Source organism: Jaculus jaculus, chromosome 1 (genome assembly GCF_020740685.1).
Source record: "Jaculus jaculus isolate mJacJac1 chromosome 1, mJacJac1.mat.Y.cur, whole genome shotgun sequence".
NCBI classification, from domain to species: Eukaryota; Metazoa; Chordata; class Mammalia; order Rodentia; family Dipodidae; genus Jaculus; species Jaculus jaculus.
In genome coordinates, this window is record NC_059102.1 from 239,608,453 (window position 1) to 239,629,383 (window position 20,931).

Here is a 20,931-nt window from a genome sequence, read left to right on the forward strand (position 1 = left end):
AACCAGTGTTCCGTAGAATATGCCTCAGCAAACTCAGCACCATGTAATCCTTAAGTATCAGAGCACTGATAGTGAAGTTATATTTTCCTTAAAAAATACTTAAACTACCTTGCTTCATGCTCTGCAGACTTTCAAGATATTGTGTGTATGTGTATGTGCATCTTTCTCTCTCTCTCTCACACATACACATACACAAATACACACACAATTCTTTCCTCAGATTGACTCTTCAACTAAAATAAGATCTAGTAACAGATGTGGAAAAGCACACAGAACTCTGCTTTGGGTAAGCACATGTCATGCCATGGTGAAACTGCATTACAACAGAGGTTTTGTAAATTCCTCATTTTGTGCCCCTGACTGCTGTGACCACATTTCCTTTCCATGTCATGACTCTCTTTCTTTTAAGAAGAAAAAAAAAAAAATTACAATGTTTGCATCCTCCAGCTGGTGCCGAGGCCTGCTTGGACAGTATTTTCTAGTAAAGAGAAGAATGCATTCCTTGTTCTATCACTCCACAAACGAAGTGATTTTCAGCCCATCCAGAGTAGTTGAATCAATAGTGATGTGACGTAGGAGAATTGTGGTGCAGGGTAAAAATTGGAGTTTATGAACTTTAAGTTTAGTATTCTTATTTTAAGTATGTTTCAGATTTATGATTCTGCCTTTCACCAGTGTGAATCTACTGGCAAGGGGGTGTGGAGGTTAACCCAGCTATCCAAGCAAACGAATCATGGCCTCTGTCACTGATTTATGTCCTAGCCCTTTTAATTTTATTTTTAGACAATATTCCTGAATTGTCCAGGTTGGCCTTGAATTTATGATCTTCTTGCCCCAGTCTCCAAGTAGCTGGGATTGTAGACTATTAGAGCCACTATGCCTAGCTCTAATAGCTTTATGATATTTGAATTTTGAGCTGTCCCACATGGAGCTTGGTTGGTGGTCTAAGTCCATCTTGGTGCTCCACTTTCAGGTATGTTGGTGCAAAAATACTTCCCTTTTTTCTTTTATTTAAAATTGATGGAAATCCTTGTTATTATTGTCAACATGCTTATAGAACTTCTTGAACATTAAGTAAGCCTAACTCAAGACATTTTACTCAAGAATTATTATTATCATATTTTTAATAATTATGTGTACATGTGTGGGTGAGCGGGCACATGTATTTATGTGTTTGCAAATGTGGAAAAGTATAATACTGCCCACTTTTTTTTTTTTGAGACTATGCCTCTCATTGGCTTGGAGCTCACCATAAAGTTAAGTTGGCTGTCTGGTGCACCCCAGGGGTCCTCCTGTCCTGCCTCTCCAGTGCTGGATTATAAGCACAACCACCATGCCTTTCATTTTTACATGGGCTCTGAGGATGGACCCTAGGTCCTCATACTAGCAAGAAAAGCACTTTAACCAACTGGCTGTCTTCCCAGCTTCCAGAGTTACGATTTCTAAAGTGAACTGTGAGTCAATTGTTGTTTCTTTTTAAAATTTAAAAATTTTTAAATTTATTAAAAAAATTTTTTTTTTGAGGTAAGGTCTCACTTTAGTCCAGGCTGACCTGGAATTCACAATGGAGTCTCAGGGTGACCTCAGACTCACAGCCATCCTCCTACCTCTGCCTCCCGAATGCTGAGATTAAAGGTGTTTCCCACCATGCCTGGCCAATTGTTGGTTTTTTGAAAAGGTATGGCTCTGTTTCCATGGCTGGCCTGGAACTCACTGAACTAAGAGCAGTCCTCCTACCTCAGCTTCTTGAGTGCTAGAGTTTGAGAGGATTATTAAAGTGCCCTTTCAGACACTCTTAGTTTTGTGAGGCACAGGACATCTCATATGCCAATGGCTGGAGCTTTCAGTTTTACACATCTCCTTCAGAATGATTATATAGCTCTGCAGTTACCAAAACCTTGGATAGTCAAAATCTTGTGAATATAATAATATTTAGGAAATATTTTCCTACATCATTTACTTCATTTCTCCCTGTTCCCCAACATTAACACCTTATTGGAAATAATTTATTGCTTTCTTGACTCTTAGATCTTAAAAATATAGGTTCATGCCTTGTGGACTTGCTCTCTGTCATCCTTGAGCAATGGTGATGGCATACATGTCTACAGAGGACTCAACTAAAAATTACATTTATTTATAAAGTGTCTTCAAGTGATCACATTGATCAAGCAGCTACTTCATAAGCAAGCTCTTGTAGACAGGAGGTAGTGGATAAGTAATCACAAAATGTGGCAAAAAGTCTGCTTTATGTTTTATTTTATGATGCAGAATTTATGCTAAGTCAGATGGTGTAGCACCATAAGGCCCGCACTGGTTTGTAAGTGGAAACACGCCTGCCCAGTTAGTTTTCTTTCTTGTAGGCTACATATAAGTGTGCATTCAAACCATGCTGACTTTAGAAGCCATCCTCTGTAGTATAAATACAGAAAAATGGCTAGTCTATAGGCACAAAGGTATGTATTGCTTTAGGAAAACTCTTATAAAGCTTATAGCAATTTTAGAGTAGCTAGCATTAGACTTCTGATACTTCAGTACTAGAAATGGATTTTTTTTAAGTTAAAAAATCTGATTTAAGAAAGGACTATGAGCCAGGCATGGTGGCGCAGGCCTTTAATCCCAACACTCGGGAGGCAGAGGTAGGAGGATCGCCGTGAGTTTGAGGCCACCCTGAGACTCCATAGTGAATTCCAGGTCAGTATGAGCTAGAGTGAGACCTTACCTCAAAAAAACAAAACAAAACAAAAAAAAAAAAAAAAAGAAAAGAAAAGAAAAAGAAAGGAAGGACTGTGAATAATAATTAGTGCTATGTTAAACTTTTTAAGTCTTCAAAGAGCCAGTTGTTTGGGAGGCTGAAAGATACTCATATAGTGAATAGCAACAGGGATGTGTTCAGAGAAATGCACTGTTGGCAGTTTCTTCACAGGCTGAGTTACACAAAAGAAGATGGAAGAGCCTAGCCTGTTATGGAAAAGCCTATTGCTTCTATACTACAAACTTATCCTGTATGTTATTATAACAATAATGCAGGTACTTGTGATACAGTGTTAAATATTGATGTCTAAACATGCATAAACATAGAAAAGGTACAGTATAAAGTGTAAAATAAAAGATAGAAATTAGTACACCTGCATGGTTCACTTGCCAAGAATAGAGTTTACAAGACTGCAGTTGCTTTGGGTGGAATATAAATGAGACATGAGGGAACGTGTAGGTCTCAGGCATGACTGTGCACTGTGATAGACATTTTGTTAGATTTTTGTGACAGAGGATTATTGTGTAGCCTGTACCTCCTTGCTTCTTACTATAGACTTTAAATTGTTTACTTTAGACTATGCACTAAGGTTATACTGAGCTTATATACATATTTTTATTTAATAATGAATCAATATTAGTTTATGCTAACTTTTAAATGAAATTATTTATTTATTTATTTATTTATTTATTTATTTATTTATTTATTTATTTATGAAAGAGAGAGAGACAGATAGAGAGGAAAAGAGAATGGGCATGCCAGGGCCTCTAGCCATTGCAAGGGAATTCCAGATGCATGCATCCTCTTATGCATCTGTCTTATGTGGATTCTGGGGAATCAAACCGGGGTCCTTAGGCTTCACAAGCAAATGCCTTAACCATTAACCCATTTTCCCAGCCCTAGTTCATAATAACTTTTAAAACATATTTTTTATTTACAAGTAGACAGAGATTGAGAATAGGCCCACCAGCGATTTTTGCCACTGCAAATGAAATCCAGATGCATGCACCACTTTGTGCATCTGGCTTCATGTGGGTACTGGGAAATTGAACCAGAGCAAATAGGCTTTATAAGCAAGCACCTTTAACTGCTGAACAATGGTTTCTCAAGCCCCCACATAATAACTTTTTACTTTGCAAAGTTAAATTTTTAAAAACTTTTTGTTGTATGTATGTGTGTGTGTCTGCACACAGAGGCTAGACAGAAACCTTGATGTTGTTTCTCAAACCCCATCTACCTTTTTGTGAGACAAAATCTCTCATTGACTTAGAGCTTGCCAATTAGGCTAGATTCGCTAGCCATAGAGCTCCAGGGATCCTCCCATTTCCACTTCCCAGCATTAGGAATAATTTACCAGGCCTAGCTTTTGTTACATGGGTTCTGGGGATCAAATCTGAGTCTTCATGCTTTCAAGACAAGCACTTTACTATCTCTGCAACCCACAAAACCCTTTTGATTCTTGTAATAATAATAATATTTAAAATATAAACTCATTGTAGACTATAGGAGTTTCTCAGATTCAATATAATCATTGCCACATAATGTTTTGTTGTTCACCAAAATGATCCATATGGTTGTTTAGTTGTACAGTTAATTCAGATATCTGAATACATTAAAATCATCTGTAGTTCTGAATATAAAATGGGCCTTTTGGAAAACTTTCATCTCACAACTATACATATATATACACTGAACACAGATACATGTTCTAACAAAGCTAATATATTCTAGAAGCTAGCAAAAGTCTGGAACTAAGTGCTACTAGAGAAATGGAGTGTTACAAAAAGTATTAGCTGGAATTATTTTTCAGTTTTTTTTACAACTTTCATGTATGTGTTTCAGAACATGACTTAAACTTCTGGAAGTCTATGTTTTCAGTAGCAAATGGAGATTACAGCACATTTTTATAGATTGTGAGGATTTAATAAGGTTACTTATGTGGTACATTTAATAAGTATTTTGATTTTTACTTCGTACCTTACCTGGCATTTCCTTTCAGAAGGAAACAAAAAGTATTGTTCATAAATAACTTCCTTCTTTTGTATTTTCTCTCTGATGATTTATAATGATTTACTTACGTATTTTTATTTACTTGAATGGGAGTGAAAGAGAGTGAATGTGAGAAAGAGAGAGAATGGGCATGCCACAGTCTCCAGTCACTGCAAATGAACTCCAGAAGCATGTGCCACCATGTGCATCTGACTTAGGTGGGTGCTGGGGAATTGAACCTGAGTCTTTAGGCTTTGCAGGCAAGCACGTTAACTGCTAAGCTATCTCTCCAGCCCTCTCTAAAGATTTCAAAGGAGAATTATGGGACAGGAGAGATAGCTCAGTCAGTAAAGTGTTTACCTTTTATTAGGACCTGGGTTTGATCCTCAGTACTCATGTAAAAAGAAAAAAAATGCAGACACGGTGGCCCATGGCTATGATTCAGTGCTGGGGTAATAGAGACAGGAAGATCCTTGGGACTCCCTGGCAAGCCAATTATAGCCTACTTGGTGAGCTCTAGGCTAGTGAGAAACTCTGCCTCAAAGGAGTTGTACAGAGTTCCTGAGGCTATCTTCTAGCCCCCCATAGGTACATGTGCATACACACACATGTGTGTTCACTGCACATGTTCACATGCATACACTAACACACATGCACATATGTGCACACTCACAAGCATAAAAATTAAAAGAATCCTAGGAACAACTAGAATCCCACATTTACTAAGATTGATTTTAAAATGCTTTTCTATTCCAAGAAAAAATAATTGATGATACTGTCCCCCCAGTTATCAATCTTCCTCTTCCTACTTGTTAGTAGAAAAGAATGTGCTAGATGTGGTCAAGAAACACTGAGCAGGGGCTGGAGAGATGGTTCACTCAGTAAAGTGCTTGCCATGAAAGCATGTGGAGCTGAGTTCAGATCCCCAGAACCCATGTAATATCAGTGGTGATGTGATTGGACAATGGGGGTAGAAGGATCTGTAGGGCTTGCTGTCTAGCTAGACTAGCTAACTCAGTGAGCTTAGGTTCAGTTAGAGACTCTGTCTCAACAAATAAGGTAGAGAGTGATTGAGGCAGATGCCTGACTTTGACTTCTGGCTTCCAATTCATGCACAAACATATACATACACACCTGCATGCCACATGCACACACACACATGCCCTACCCACATGCATATGAGCACATGTACACACACAAAAGTGCACTTTAAAAAAATAAAAGGAAATAGGATGGAGAGCTTGCTTAGTAGTTAGTGTTTAAGGCACTTGCCTACAAAGTCAAAGAACCCAGGTTCAGTTTCCCAGGACCCACATAAGCCATATGTAGAAGGTAGCTCATGTGTTGGGAGTGTGTTTGCAGTGGCTAGAGGCCCTAGTGCACTTGTTCTTTCTTTCTCTCTTTCTTTCACTCTCTTTTCTTTATTTCTCTCTCTCTTTCTTTCTATCCCTCTGCCTCTTTCTGTCTCTCTCTCAAATAAGTAAATTTAAAAAAATATTTTAAAAAGGAAGCAATGAGCAACCTGATTTTCCTGGTTCTCAGCACTGATGTAAATAACCCAATCTCACCTTATGCAATACACCCAAGAGTTTTCACTTCATCTTATATACAGTTGAAAGCCCTAGAAGAGATAGGGCACAGTAAAATCAAAAGCACAAAGAAAGTGTCAGTTGGGAGAAGGCTGGCAGCTGGCACCCTTTTCACCTGTAACAGGGTATGGTAAAGTATAGGGCAAACTGGCGAGTGCTTAAGATCTGGAAGGGTGTGGAGCTGTGGAGCCAGTCTCAGGTGCAGTAGAACAGAACAGAAGTTCTCATGGAATGTCTTCGTTCTGAAGTTGAAAGTGAAATGTCATTGTGCCAGGCAGAGAGGGATCAAAGTGGAATTGAAACTTGAAAAGCATGAGACCCATGTAACTTCTTTTAAACTCCTTTCATGCTTTCACATGGGAGTGGAAAGGCAGAATGAAGTGGGGTGACCAAGAGAATGTGTGGCACTTAGTGTAGTTGAGGCAGAAGTGAGAGATTCCAGGTGAGGGAAAGGCCATATGGAAATGTCTGACTCCAGGTCCAGTGTAGATAAGGCAGAGAAGTGTTGCCAGAGGGACTGGATGAGGAAAGATGAATAAGTTCCATTGTAACTGTCAGATTGCCAAAGCCCTTTCCAGACATTAAGGAAGAAATAATGTGTACTGAGGGAAAATTGACCAAAGAATTTTTCAGGGTGAATGTGATCAAAATACTTCATGTATGTATGTATGTATGTATGTATGTATATATGAATTTGTCAAATGAGTTTTTAAAAATGTAAAGACCTTTTTCAAAGAAACAGATAAAATAGATAAAAATCATATGTCTCTTACTGGAGTTGAAGTGGAATTGAAAACACTGTTGGTAGCCAGGGAAAGGCGCTGTGACATCAATGTGGCACATGCACTGAGGACCATGAGAGAAGATAGAGGTAGGAAGAAAAAGTGTGGTCTGGAAGTCCCTGGGATGTTTGCATGTGTGTTGGAGCCATCATAGCTCAGGGCTGCCACGTTCCTTTCTCTAGTGGATTTTCTCTTCCAAATAAGGCCAGTATTCATTCTGTGAGCCCTGAATGACTGTGTAAAGAGACACACGGTACAGAAGGCCAAGTCTTATCCTAGCAGAGATAACCTTATTAGAATTTACACTGAGTTGCTTCTCAATAGGCACAGAGCTGCCAAGACCCAAAACTGTTAAGTCCAGGCTTTTAATTATTATTATTTTTTACTCTGTGGAATTTATTTCCTCAAGGATAAAATGCCATACCACCATGAGAGTTACTAGAAGTCATTTTATGGAAAATGTTACCTGCACTAGTAGAACCAGACCCATAGTTCACTGGACTTTGTTTGACTAATGGTGTAGAAGCAGTTTATTTTGGAGGGCTTTCATTATGTTTTTATGACCTATAAATCAAGTGTATCATAAATGGCCATTTGGCTGTTTTAAAAAATAAAGAAATATTTGGCAATTTAAAACCTAACTTTCTTGTACTATTTTGTTAGAAATGTAATAAACATTGACTTTGAACCTACTCTGTTCTTTCTTAAATTTCATAACATGCAAATATAAGAAATTTGACTTGATGAAGATGGAGGGAGATTTTAGTACTATTAATCTGCCAAGTTTTTGTTCTGGATAGTTAAGTGATGGGGAGACCCCTGGTGGCTTGGCTTATTCTTCCACTTTAAGGAATAACTAGATGCTCAGTAGAGAGACTTCCAATTGGGAAGGATCTTTGAGAGCAGGCATAGTTATTCACTGCACAGAAGCATGAGAGGCCCATCAGGGCAGAATGTTGTCTTTTTCCTTTATCACACAGCAGGGCCAAGGCTGAGTGCTCTTTCTCTCATGTGCCGCTGCTCCCTTGAAGAATTTAATGCAATAAATATGAAAAGTAATGTGGCAGGGAGCACATGATTCTGTAAGATCTACACATGTAAATGGTCTCTTGTAGTCCAGCTACGCTCTAAGCCCTCCCTCCTCATATTGCTGGTATTGAGGATTCTCCTGGGACCACCGCTGTATCCTGTAGGCAGTCACCATGCTCTTCCTTGTATCTCTGGTGCTCTACCACTGAAGTGACTCAAGGACTGGGACCGTATCTTGTTATTCTCCTTGGCTTAAATATTATCACTGTCACCAATGTCCTGGGCCTCGTAACATGATTGACAAGTTTAAAACTAGGTCCTAGGGGAAAAAGTGCTATTTCTTTCTACAGATCTCTCTCTCTCTGTCTCCCTCGCCCCCTTTCTCTCTGTCTCTCTCTCTCTCTCTCTCTCTCTCTCTCTTCAGTTCATAGTTCTGATGACCATGTGTGACTTGGGTTATACTGATCAATCTCTGTAAGCTCATTTTCATCTTTTAACTGTAAATAGTAGAACTTACCTCAGGGAATTGTTAAGAGAGCTAGTTCTATAAAGCATCTAATATAAAGAACCCAGTGCATGATAGATGCTTATAGGCAGCTCTCCTGAGCTGATTTGGCTCATTGTATGAAAAATTTCTATCCCATTGCACAGAGAACTTCTTGAGGGTAGGAACACCAGTGCCAAATCTTCAAGGCCTAGGGTTACTGCCTGGGCACATGATAGGAATGTGTCCCAGCAATTTAGCAATATTTGTTGAATGGATTTGAGTCAGTCATTTAACCTTTGTGAACCCCTATTCATTTTAAAACTTTTTATTTAGTCATTTGAGTGTGTGAGAGAAAGGGGCATGTAGGGAGGAAGGGAAGGATGGGGAGAGAGAGAGAGCATGCCAGGGCCTCCAGACACTGCAAATGAACTCCAGACACATGTGCCAATGTGCATCTGGCTTACATGGATCCTGGGGAATTGAACTTGGAGTCCTTTGGGTTTGCTGGCAAGCTCCTTATCCAGTAGGTCATCTTTCCAGACCCCTATTCTTTTGTTTTGAATTTTTTTTTTTTTTGAGGTAGGGTCACAGTCTAGCCCAGGCCTGCCTAGAATTCAGTATGTAATCTCAGAGTGGGCTGAAACTTAACAGCAATCATCCTACGTCTGTCTCCCAAGTGCTGGGATTAAAGGCATATGCCACATGCCTGGTAGACCCATATTGTTAATGATAGAAATGGAGGATGAGTTAATGAGATGAGATGATGCATATGAAGTACCATAAGTATAACTCAACAAATAGGAACTCTTGGCAAAAGGACATCCACTAGAAGCCCTGATTTAGCACTGACTTCTTAGTAGAGCACGTGGTACGGAATTAGCTGTCTTGTGTGTAACTTCTTCCTAGCTGTTGCCTCTTGTGACATTTCTTGTGACATTTCTCTGTCCCACAGCAGAATTAATTGTTTCCTGCTCTTTCCTCTCATACCTTAGGGAAAATGGTTTAGTGGGTCAAAATAGGTCTGACAAATCTTGAGCTGAATCTGGGCACTGGGTAGGTGAGGTAAGCTTTTAACCCCCTTATGTGATTGAGGTAATAGGTATGTTGAATTATCTGATTAAAATTGGCAGCAATATTGTGAAAGCTATAAATTTATATAAATTCTTGAAAATGGCAACAAAAACCTTCTTAATGTTAGCAAACCTTAAATAAAGACAGTGTGGTTGTTTGAATTATTTGTCCCTTATAATCTCATGTGTTCTGCATGCTAGGTCCTCAGCTGATGGCAACTTGAGAATTGAAGCCTTGCTGGAGGAGGGATGTTGTTGGGGTTGGGCTTAAGGGTGTTAAAGCCAGCTTCCACTTGCCAGTGTTTGGCTCACTGTCATGTTGCTATTTTCTACCTGCTATAACAGAGGTGATGTCCAGCCTCTGCCCATGCCATGTTTTCCCTGCCATAATGGAGCTTCCCCTTAAGACTGTAAGCCAATAAAAACCCTCCCCCCTGAGCTGCTTTTGGTCAGGTGTTTTATGCCAGCAATGCAAAGGTAACTACAACAAAGACACTACAAATCAGAAATATCAGGTGGAGAAAAAAGTGAGACTAAACCCGATAAAGCAAAAAATAAGATAGACAGAAAGCTAAAAAGCCAATTTTGAAGGTTATTTTTAAAATATTTTATTTATTTATTTGAAGGAGAGAGAGACAGATAGGGAAAGAGAGAATGGGCACACCAGGGCCTCTAGCCACTGCAAATGAACTCCAGACACCTTCTACACCTGGCTTATGTTGGCATTGGAGAATCAAACCTAGGTTCTTAGGCTTTGCAGGCAAGTGCTTTAACCACCAAGCTATCTTTCCAGCCCCCGAAGTTTAGTTTTAATTTTTCTTTATTTGAGAGAGAGAAATAGGCAAGGAGGGAGGGAGGGTGGTAGGAGAGAGGGAGAGGGAGAGGGAGAGAGATTGAGATTGAGAGAGAGAGAGAGAGAGAGAGAGAGAGAGAGAGAGAGAGAGAGAGAATGAATGGGCATGCCAGGGACTCTAGCCTCTGCAAATGAACTCCAGACGCATGCTCCCCTTTGTGCAACTGGCCTACATGGGTCCTGGTGAATCGAACCTAGGTCCATTGGATTTGTAGGCAAATGCCTTAACCACTAGGCAATTTCTCCAGCCCTGAAGTTTATTTATTTATTTTTTAAAATCAATAAAAATGTTAATGAAACTAATGGTTTACATTGGAATGGATGGGGAAGAAAATACTACTTAAAAAGAAAAGATTTGAAAAACAATGAGAAAAGAACATTTTCACATAAAATGGGAGTAGATAAAATACAGCTTTGTTAGGAGCTTAAATTTTACAACTTCCAGAGTTCTAGACAGTGGCTTACTTCAGTGTCACAACCGCAAGAACAGCGGGTGACCAGAGCCTCCTTTCCACACTTGAGGAGATAGTTTAACAAAATTAACACACACAGACTTGTATGTATTTAGTCCATGCCCAGCTTTCCTTCCATGACCTCATGTGAACTATACTCTAGAAAGACAAAGGATAAAATGTGCTGATAGATTATTTACTGGTTTCTGGAATACAACCCCTGACCAGAGGCAGTAGATGGAAGGAAATGGGTTATTTCCAGCTTATAGTTTTGAGAAGTTTCATGGTGGGGACAGCATAGCAGGAGCAGACAGCCTGGTGCCATCTCCACACCAGCAGGGAAGAAGTAGAGAGAGAACCTAGCTAGCGCTGGCAAGCAGGGCTGGACTACAAAATTCTAAGCCGACACCCAGTGATGCACTTCATCAAGGCTGTCCCTCCCAGAGGCTCCACCAACTTGGGATTAAGTGCTCCTCTTTATCCCAAGTACATCAGGCTATGGGAGACATTTTATAGTATTTTATAGTATAGGTAGTTAAAAAAAGATTATTGACAAGTGTGGTGGTGCATACTTTAATCCCAGCACTTGGGAGGCAGAGGTAGGAGGATTGCTGTGTGTTCAAGGCCACACTGAAACTACATAGTGAATTCCAGGTCAGTCTGGGCTAGAGTGAGACCCTACCTTGAAAAAGAAAACAAAAATTATTTATTTGAGAGAAAGAGACCACAGACAGATAGAAAGAGACACAGACAGAGTATTGGTATATCAGGGGCTCTTGCCATTGCAAATGAACTCCAGATACATATACCTATTATGCATTTGGCTTTATGTGGATTTTGGGGACTTGAGCCTGGATCGTCAGTCTTTATAAGCCAGTGCATTTAACCACTAAGCCATCTCTCTAGCCCCAACATATAGGTAGTTTACAAATTAATGTATCTAATGTATTGGGTCTCAGGATAGTTATGAAAGGTATATTTGTCTTTCAGTTTATGCCTGTTCAAGTACCAAGTGATGAAGAAAAACATGATCCTGTGCTTTTTGCCAGCAGAGTCCGGAATTTAATGGCAGAGTAAGTATCCATATGAGTCTAGTCAGTAATAAGAAAATAGTTGGAAAAAAATCACTTAATATAGCTTTAGGCTTACCCCCCCCCCACCTTGAGTCTCATTAGGATGCTGAGAGACACCCTAAACATTTCAGAGTGGCAGCCACAAGATAATGGGAATGTGTCTTCACTAGCAAGTTAGGGATGGATGCAATAACTGGGCTGTCATTGTTATAACAGAGCCTCTTTGATGGTCTCACACATTCTGGCCGAGACCTGATTTCCATCCCTTCAGCCTTCATACAGCTGCCAGGGCTGATGTTTCTGAGGCATTCATGATGATAGCTCCAGAAAAGAAAAAGTTTACAAGGGTACAAGATGTACAAAAGAGAGAGAAAAAAGTTACCTTTGTGTAGAAATAGCTATAAATTTAGGATTTAGAAACTGCATAGCACTTAAGGAAGTTTTAACTGGCCAGTGTTCTATTTAGATAAATCACCTCCTGTCTTGTAATGAAAGACTGCGTTGTACTATTCCACTGCCCAGGGTCCTCCAGATGCATACCCTTCTCCCCAGGCACACGTCTCACCATTAGCCCCAGTAGGAGGTCTGGAGCTAATAGGCTTGCAGCAGGTTTTCTCTTCTAGTAAAAATTCAACAGGAACTATAAATTTAGCTTCATAGCTGAATGTGGACTTGTAGTTAGATTTCACATTCATATCTATACACATTACATGCAGTGGTACATTACACACATATAAAATCCTGATGCATATTAATATTTCATAGCAAAATACATAATTTTCAAAATAGGATAAGCACTTATTAAAACATTCTTTTGCTACTAAGTGTACTTAGGTGTGTTCATTTTATCTAATTTCTGAACCAGCTACAAAATTTGCTTTTAGGTTTTTTCTTTCTCAATGTAAAAGCAAATTTTGAAGCTGCTTGCTTCCTTGCATCTTAATAAAACATTAGAAACTGAAAGAGTTTGATACTTTGGTTGTCAAAAAAAATAACAGCTAAAAACAAAGGAGGAATTTGTTCCAGCAGCTGGTTTTTTTTTTTTTGTTTTTTGTTTTTTTTTTTTCTGAATTGCAAGATTGGGGAAGGTATAATAGCCTTACATAAAGAACTACATTGCACAGAGAAACTTTAGCTAGCTGCACTAACTAACTTGAACAAGTCCTCTCCACAGTTCCTTCTCATGTGTGAAAAGGGTATTAAAATTATTGCCTTGTCTTTCACATGGTTTTGATTGTAAGAGAAAGAAAGTACATGATAAAAGCACTTGAACATGAGCCAGGTGTAATGTGGCCCATGCTTGTAATCCCAGCACTCACATGGGAGACCCACGCAGGGGTGCTGCATACACAGTGAATCCCAAAGTGATCAAAGTAAAGGCAAAAATGTGATAAGATCACAAGTGTGCTAGGCCTTCACTTGTGGCATCTAATGCCATGCTCCTTATGGCACCTCTCTGAAGCAAGACAATAGAGTCAGGTTGATAAGCAATTTCCCTACAACTATAATACTGAAATCCACATTCCCTGTCACCAAACTTCTATGATGTTGCATGGCTTATTTTTTAGCATTCCTGAAACATTTTGAGACTCCAAACCAGCCTAGTTCTCTGAATAGTAGTGAGGTTCTGGTCTCTTTGGAAGATGGAGAGTATTAAGCTTAGAAGAAATAATGCCCTAGGATCAAATTGTTTTAGTATTTCTGGAAGCAGGTGAGCTGTAGTTATGGGAAGAACCACAGACAGTGATGGTTTGGATAGATTATTTGCTTGCCATGTACACAAATGCTGCGTATTTGTACACTGTGACTCTGCAGGCGACTGCTGTTACTTCATCCCTGCAGTAACTGAACTAGTATTCCTGTGTACTCCTGAAAGAGTGAAACTTAGGGTTAGTGCCAAAAGGCCCACAGCTGCCAAAGAAGTGCAGGTTACCACTTGAACCTAAGTCTTCTTATTATGTTCAGTGACTTAGATAAACTATTATTATTATTCTTGTCCTTGTAGTTTAAGCACAAAATGAAAATTGTCAGATCCACAGGCAGAAGTTTACAGTTATAAAAAGTTTTAATGAGCCACAGTAAAGCAGTGAAGTAAACAAATGTGTCTTTGGCAAAAAAAAAAAAAGCCAAATTTGGTGGTCAAAAAGGTAGTAAATATTTTTTGGTTCAGTATTATCTACTGGCCATGTCAGGGGTAACAAAAATGCATTACTTTAAAAAATTGATTATTTTCTTCTTTGTAGAGCTCTGGGAATACCAGTAACAGATCATACCTATGAAGACTGTAGATTGATGATTTCAGCAGGACAGCTAACATTGCCTATGGAAGCTGGATTGGTTGAATTTACTAAAATTAGCCAGAAATTGAAGTAAGCATTTGTTAAAAGTACTGGTCAATACTAATCAGTCATAAATGAGTATAAAATCCTGTACATTTATTTTCTCTTGTTTTATTATTGCTCAGCTCTAGTACCATGTAGTGTTTACTAGGAAAGCTGGGACTGTGACTTTATCTTCCATTTTCTTCATCTAGTCTTGTTTGTTCAAGAACACTTAGGTGAGAGATCAGGATAGGCAGTGGTCACAGGAAGAAAGCAAATGCCAGAAAGCATGGGTCTGTAAAGACCACCTGCCACTCCAAACTGTCTGACCATCACTGATGTTCAGATGTTTACTTGAGGTCTACCCAACTTTTTTCTTCTGTGTTCCTATTTTTTAAGGCAAAAACTCCCCTTTGTGCTCTGCTGTGTGTATGTGTATGTAGTGTTTACTACTTATTTACTTGAGAGTGTGTGTGTGTGTGTGAGAGAGAGAGAGAGAGAGAGAGAGAGAGAGAGAGAGAGAGAGAGAGAAGCAGATAGAGAGAAAATCGATGCACCAGGGCCTGTAGTCACTGCAGAGGAACTCCAGACACATGCACCATCTTGTGCATCTGGCTTTATATAAGTGCTGAGGAGTCGAACCTGGGTCCTTCGGCTTTGCAGGCGAGCACCTTAACTGCTAAGCCACCTCTCCAGCCCCTCTTCATGCTTTAATGACCTAGTTTAAGGTCCAGTTTAAACCATTCCCACTTGGCTATTTGGTATAAAAGGTATGACCCTCCCATCCCCTCTAATTATGACTTATTCTATTCTCATCCTTATTAGGAATTTTCAGAATTTGTTAATTATTTAATAGACTTTGGGATCCTTCCTAGGAAATTACTGCAGAATCAGTTACTGTTTGAGAGTTCAGTATTGAAATATAATATTTTATAAATAGTATATGAAATATTAGTTGCATCTTGTAGATGACAATAATGACAATAATGTTTTGCTTTTGTTTTAGTACTATTTCCACAGTAATATGTAGGTCTGAAGTGTACATAGTCTCTGGAATTGCTTATAGAAACATATGGTCAGTCAACTTACTTAATTCTTCAAGGCAAAAACAGAATATGATACATGCCACAGTACATTTTCCAATCAATATTTTTAAAATATTTATTTATTTATTTATGAGAGAAGCAGATAGAAAGACAGGGAGGGCCTCTTGCCACTACAAATAACTTCCAGACGCATGCACCGCCTTGTGCATCTGGCTTTATATGGGTGCTGGGGAACTGAACCTCACCCTTAGTCTTTGCAGGCAAGCTCCTTAAATGTTGAGCCATCGTCCCAGCCTATATCATCCTTATATTTTATAACCATTGAAGGAAATGTATATAGTCTAATAAATTCCCCTATTGCAATAAGAATAATCACTCTGAAAGTTCTTTAAGATCAAACTTTACTGTTTATTTCCTAACAGCCCTGTAACTGTGAACTTATTAGATAATGTTTAGGTAAAAAATTCCTGAGCTATTTATTATTATAGCACAGTGATCTTTTTGTTTTCTTTACTTCAAATATTTGGAAATTTTTTAGTTATACTAAATTTTTAATTAAAAATTAAATGTTTGGGCTCAAGAAGTGGTTTAGCAGTGTAAGGTACTTGCCTGCAAAGACAAAGGACTCAGGTTTGGTTCCCCAGGACCCACATAAGCCAGATACACAAGGTGGCACATGCATCAAGAGTTTGTTTGGGGCTAGAGAGATGGCTTAGCAGTTAAGGCACATTCCTGTGAAGCCTAAGGATCCTGGTTTGATTCTCCAGATCCCATGTAAGCCAGATGTACATGGTGGCGCATGCTTCTGGAGTTCTTCGTTTGCAGTAGCTACAGGCCCTGGCATGCCCATTCTCACTCTCTCTTTCTCTCCCTCTCTCTATGTCTAATAAATAAATAAATAAATAAACAAACAAACAAATAAATAAATAATATTTTTTTAAAAATGAAAGAGTTCGTCTGCAGTGGCTGGAGCCCTGGCACACCCATTTTTTTTTTCTCTCTCTCTCTCAAATAAATAAGTAAAAATAAAATGTTTTAACACATATTCAAGATATTCTTTTAAATACCCATTTTCACTTTTCAGATTTAGCATATAAAACATGTTCCCCCTGGAAGTTAATGAAGCAATGATGATAAAATGTCTATGTGAATTGGAAAGTTCTAATAACATGTGTTTGTTTATAATCCACTGTTTAGATTAGATTGGGATGGGATTCGTAAGCATTTGGATGAATACGCATCTATTGCAAGTTCTGCAAAAGGTGGAAGAATTGGAATTGAAGAATTTGCAGAGTACTTAAAGTTACCTGTTTCGGATGTCTTGAGACAACTTTTTGCACTCTTTGACAGGGTAGGTTAAATTTTAGTATATGAAAATGCACCCCATTGGTTATAGTTCTGTGAGTTCTAGCAAATGCATCGAAGCATGTAACTACTACTGCACTCAACATGCAACAGGTGTTAAAAAAAAAAAAAGAAACAGTAATAATTCCCTGTATCGGGCTAGAGAAATGGCTTAGTGGTTAAGCGCTTGCCTGTGAAGCCAAAGGACCCTGGTTCGAGGCTCGATTCCCCAGGACCCATGTTAGCCAGATGTACAATGGGGCGCATGCATCTGGAGTTTGTTTACAGTGGCTGGAAGCCCTAGTGTGCCCATTCTCTCTCTCTCTCTCTCTTTCTCTCTCATCCTCATTCTCTCTCTGTCTGTCCCTCTCAAATAAATAAATAAAAACAGAAAAAGAGATAAAAAAATAATAATTCCTGTATCAAGCCCATCCCCACCTTTAATCCCTTTCAATTTTTATGTATCCTTCCCTGTAACTTCCCATTTTCTGATGTCATATAAGTAGAATCTTACAGGATTAGATTCTTAGCTGATTTCTTTCACATAGCATAATATATTTGAGATTCATTGTGTTTTATGTATTAATAATCTGTTCCCTTTAGTAGCTAAGATTCTATTATATGAATTTGTCATCATTAACTTATCTATTCCTCAATTTGATTTGTGACTGATTAGTGGCAATTATGTATGTAGGTATAATCTCAGTATTCATTTATAAGTTTTGCTTTAAATGCAGGTTTGCGGGGCTCCTTCCCGCACAGGTAGTGCCGAGGTAAGGACGAGGCCTGCTGGTTCCTCCCTAGGGGTTGAGGGGATGATGAGCGTCGGACGACTCAGAAACCTCTCCTGGCCACCAGAGAAAAACCACACTGAGTCGGGAGTCTTTGCAATGCAGGAACAACTCGCTTTATTACTCTGAGCAGTTGCCTATATCATGTTGGGGATGAAGGCGGGGATTTTAGGGTGGGAGAAGAGGTAAGGGCCAATAGTAAACTTTAACTATTGAAATGGTAATTACAATTACCAGGAGGAAGTAGCAGGCCAGAAGCCCTTAGGCATCCTGCTGAGTCATAGCTGGCCAGAGACAGGTCGCCAAACTTTAGCTAGGCTCAGGAGGTTCCACTAGGCCTCACGCCTAGGCCTTTCAGGGCCCAACACAGGTTTTAATTTTATTTCATTTTTGGTAAATATTTATTAGTATAGTGTCTTTGTTTTTCATTATCTGAAGACAACTTTATTTTTCAATTGTTCCTAAGGCCTTGACTATGCTGTTAACAACTTTAAGAAGTCCTATTGCCTTCAGGCCGGTACGGTCCATGACCTTACTGTTATTTTCAAGTTTTGACTTCCTCAGCAGTCTTCTTGCTATGGGATTTTGTTCTGAGGTGGTTAGCTCTTTGTGTTTATTCAGAGATATTACTTTAATTGAGAAAGAGGGCTTAAGTTAAGCTTATTCCATATTGGCTGGCATCAAAAGTCCCAATTCTCTGTTACCAATAAGAAAAGATATTTTGCAAAATATAAAATTATGGCTTGATGACAGATAGGCAAACCTTTTTCCTCCTCCCCCAAGAGCATGAGCATGTTTCTGATGATTTTTATGTGACTTAATAGGTGAGCTTTTCTTTAATATGATGCAGTTGAAGAGCTTCTATATCTATATCTAGATTCTTCTATATTTAATACCTGGGTCTTTCTTCTGGGCTTACTTATAGCATACAGATGATCTGTCCTCCATGAAATGATAATGCATCAGTGTCATGGTGTTACTATACAGTGTGAAGGTTTAAGGGTAGGTACAAATAAATTATTGGATGTAATTATGTAAGTTGGAAAAACCCACTTTTATAATCACTCATCTTTCTGTGAGATTTCTATAGCAACTTTCGCTATGGCTCAAGAAATTATGCAAGTAATTTTAAGTAAGTTTCTCAGTAGTTGCCATTGGTGATGGGAAGGAATATGGCAAGGATATACAATCAGGAAAGGAGAAAGGGAAATTGGAAGGGCCACGAAACAGGGACAAAGGAATAAATTTATAGCGTGTCTTAGATATCACCAGAATTTTTTCCTCAAAATTAAAAATAATTTCCATAGAAGTTGCCTTGTCCTTCAGGTGTCAAACTGTCATACCTAGTGCTACATAACTGTTAGGGAACCACCTCTGTCTTCTGATGATTTGTGATGCCTGCCAACATCCCAGGTTTCTGTATCCATTCTAAACACATGAATACTTGGGAGTGAGAAAGGAAGCTAATGCACGCAGGTGGTCAAATAACCATCAGTTAGTCAGAATGACTCACTCAGAACTAGAGAAGACAGTTAGCCTCAGGCCTTAGGAAATTGGTGGGAACAGCACCTATTTGGTCAGTCACATTTCTCTAGGAACTGTTTCTACAGGCTCAATATATATGTGTGTTTATGTGTGTACATACATACATACATATATATGTATATATATGTGTGTGTGTAATATAAATATTTGCACATATATCTTCTTGTTTTGTATAATGTACTCTACATTGAATATAAACATAAAATCTTCCTTCTTGGCTCCTTACGGAGTGTATGATTTTAACTTTGCCTGTTCATGAACTCTTCACATATACATATGTTTATCCTTGCAAAATAGCATAACATGAGTCTCTCTCTATCTATCTAACTATCCACACATATGTATATGTGTGTATGCTATTTTTATTTATTTAGTTGAGAGAGAAGGAGGGAGAGAGAGAGAGAGAGAGAATGGGCACACTGGGGCCTCCAGCCACTGCAAATGAATTCTAGATGCATGTGCCACCATGGGCATCTGGCGTACATAGGTACTGGAGAATTAAACCTGGGTCTTTAGGCTTTTCAGGCAAGCATCTTAGTTGCTAACACATCTCTCTAGCTCTGATACTTTCTATTTACCAGTCTGGGCTTTCTGCTTTGTAGAATTTTCCCATTCCCATTCTCAAAGTTGTTTCTTAGTTACATAGATAGGCAACAATATTCCTAATTTCTGATCTGCTCCTCTTATTTAGCTATGGGCTTACTTTTAGACAACAAAATGTATTTTGAACACAAAATGCTTTAGGATTATTAATTACTAAGTTTGAAACTATATTTGCAATATAATACAATGTTACAACACACAATTCATTAAAAATCAGAATGTCAATTTACACATGATGATCTCATCTGTATATTAAAAAGAAAATATAGCCACTACCATAATTTGAGCCACCCACGAGATTTAAATTAACTTGAGAAACCACTCAGTGACAGGGCTATACTAGCTTGAGGTTCATACTTTGGGGGCTTTCCTTTTCTTCTTTCTTTTAAAAAAATATTTATTTTATTTGCAAGCAGAGAGAGACAGAGAGAAGAGAAACAGGCAGACACATACACACACAGAGAGAGACAGAGAGTGAGAGAATGGGTGTTCTAGAACCTCTAGCCATTGCAATCAAATTCCAGACACATGTACCACTTTGTGTGTCTGACTTTTCATGGGTGCTAGGGAATTGAACCAAGATTTTTACTCTTTGCAAGCAAGTGCCTTAACCTCTAAGCCATTCCTCCACCCTCTTCTTTCATTTTTTTTCTGGTTTAAAAATGAAAATGGGGTGGAGAGAGGGATTAACAGTTAAGGCATTTGCCTGTGAAGCCAAAGGACCCAGGTTCCATTATCCAGGACCCACATAAGCCAGATGCACAAGGGGTTGCATATATCATCTGGAGTTCATTTACAATGGCTGAAGGTCCTGACACATCCATTTTCTCTCTATCTGCCTCTTTCTTTCTCTCTGTCTCTCTCAAATAAATAAACTAAATAAATATAAAAATAAAGGCATATGCCACCACACTTGGTGAGATAACCATTAAAAAATATAAATAACAAAACAAAAACACTGAGGGAATTTTTTTCGGCAAAAATGCTTTGAAGGATGACAAGGAAATGGAAAGATGGCTAAGGGCTCATCCATGTATATAGGGAGATGGAAGTGGACATGGTGTAGAGGGATGCAGAGGCTGGGAAGAAATTCCTAATGATAGAGACACAGATCTGGCTACCACATGCAGTTTATAATTTTAAATTTTCCTCATGTGTTTGTGTGGTGAACTTAGCTTTAGAAAAAACCCATGTTAGTCTATAAA

General features: G+C 38.7%; 1 protein-coding gene across 3 annotated transcripts in view; it reads left to right on the forward strand.

Moving 5' to 3' along the window:
- Lpcat2 (lysophosphatidylcholine acyltransferase 2) overlaps positions 1-20,931 on the forward strand; it is a 77,187-nt gene that overhangs the window by 27,885 nt on the left and 28,371 nt on the right. For all 3 annotated transcript variants that reach the window (XM_004664866.3, XM_045158720.1, XM_045158723.1), the window contains 3 exons: positions 11,994-12,076; positions 14,320-14,445; positions 16,641-16,794. In XM_004664866.3, the coding sequence (XP_004664923.2) occupies positions 11,994-12,076; positions 14,320-14,445; positions 16,641-16,794 (363 nt within the window). The remainder of the gene's footprint in view (positions 1-11,993; positions 12,077-14,319; positions 14,446-16,640; positions 16,795-20,931) is intronic.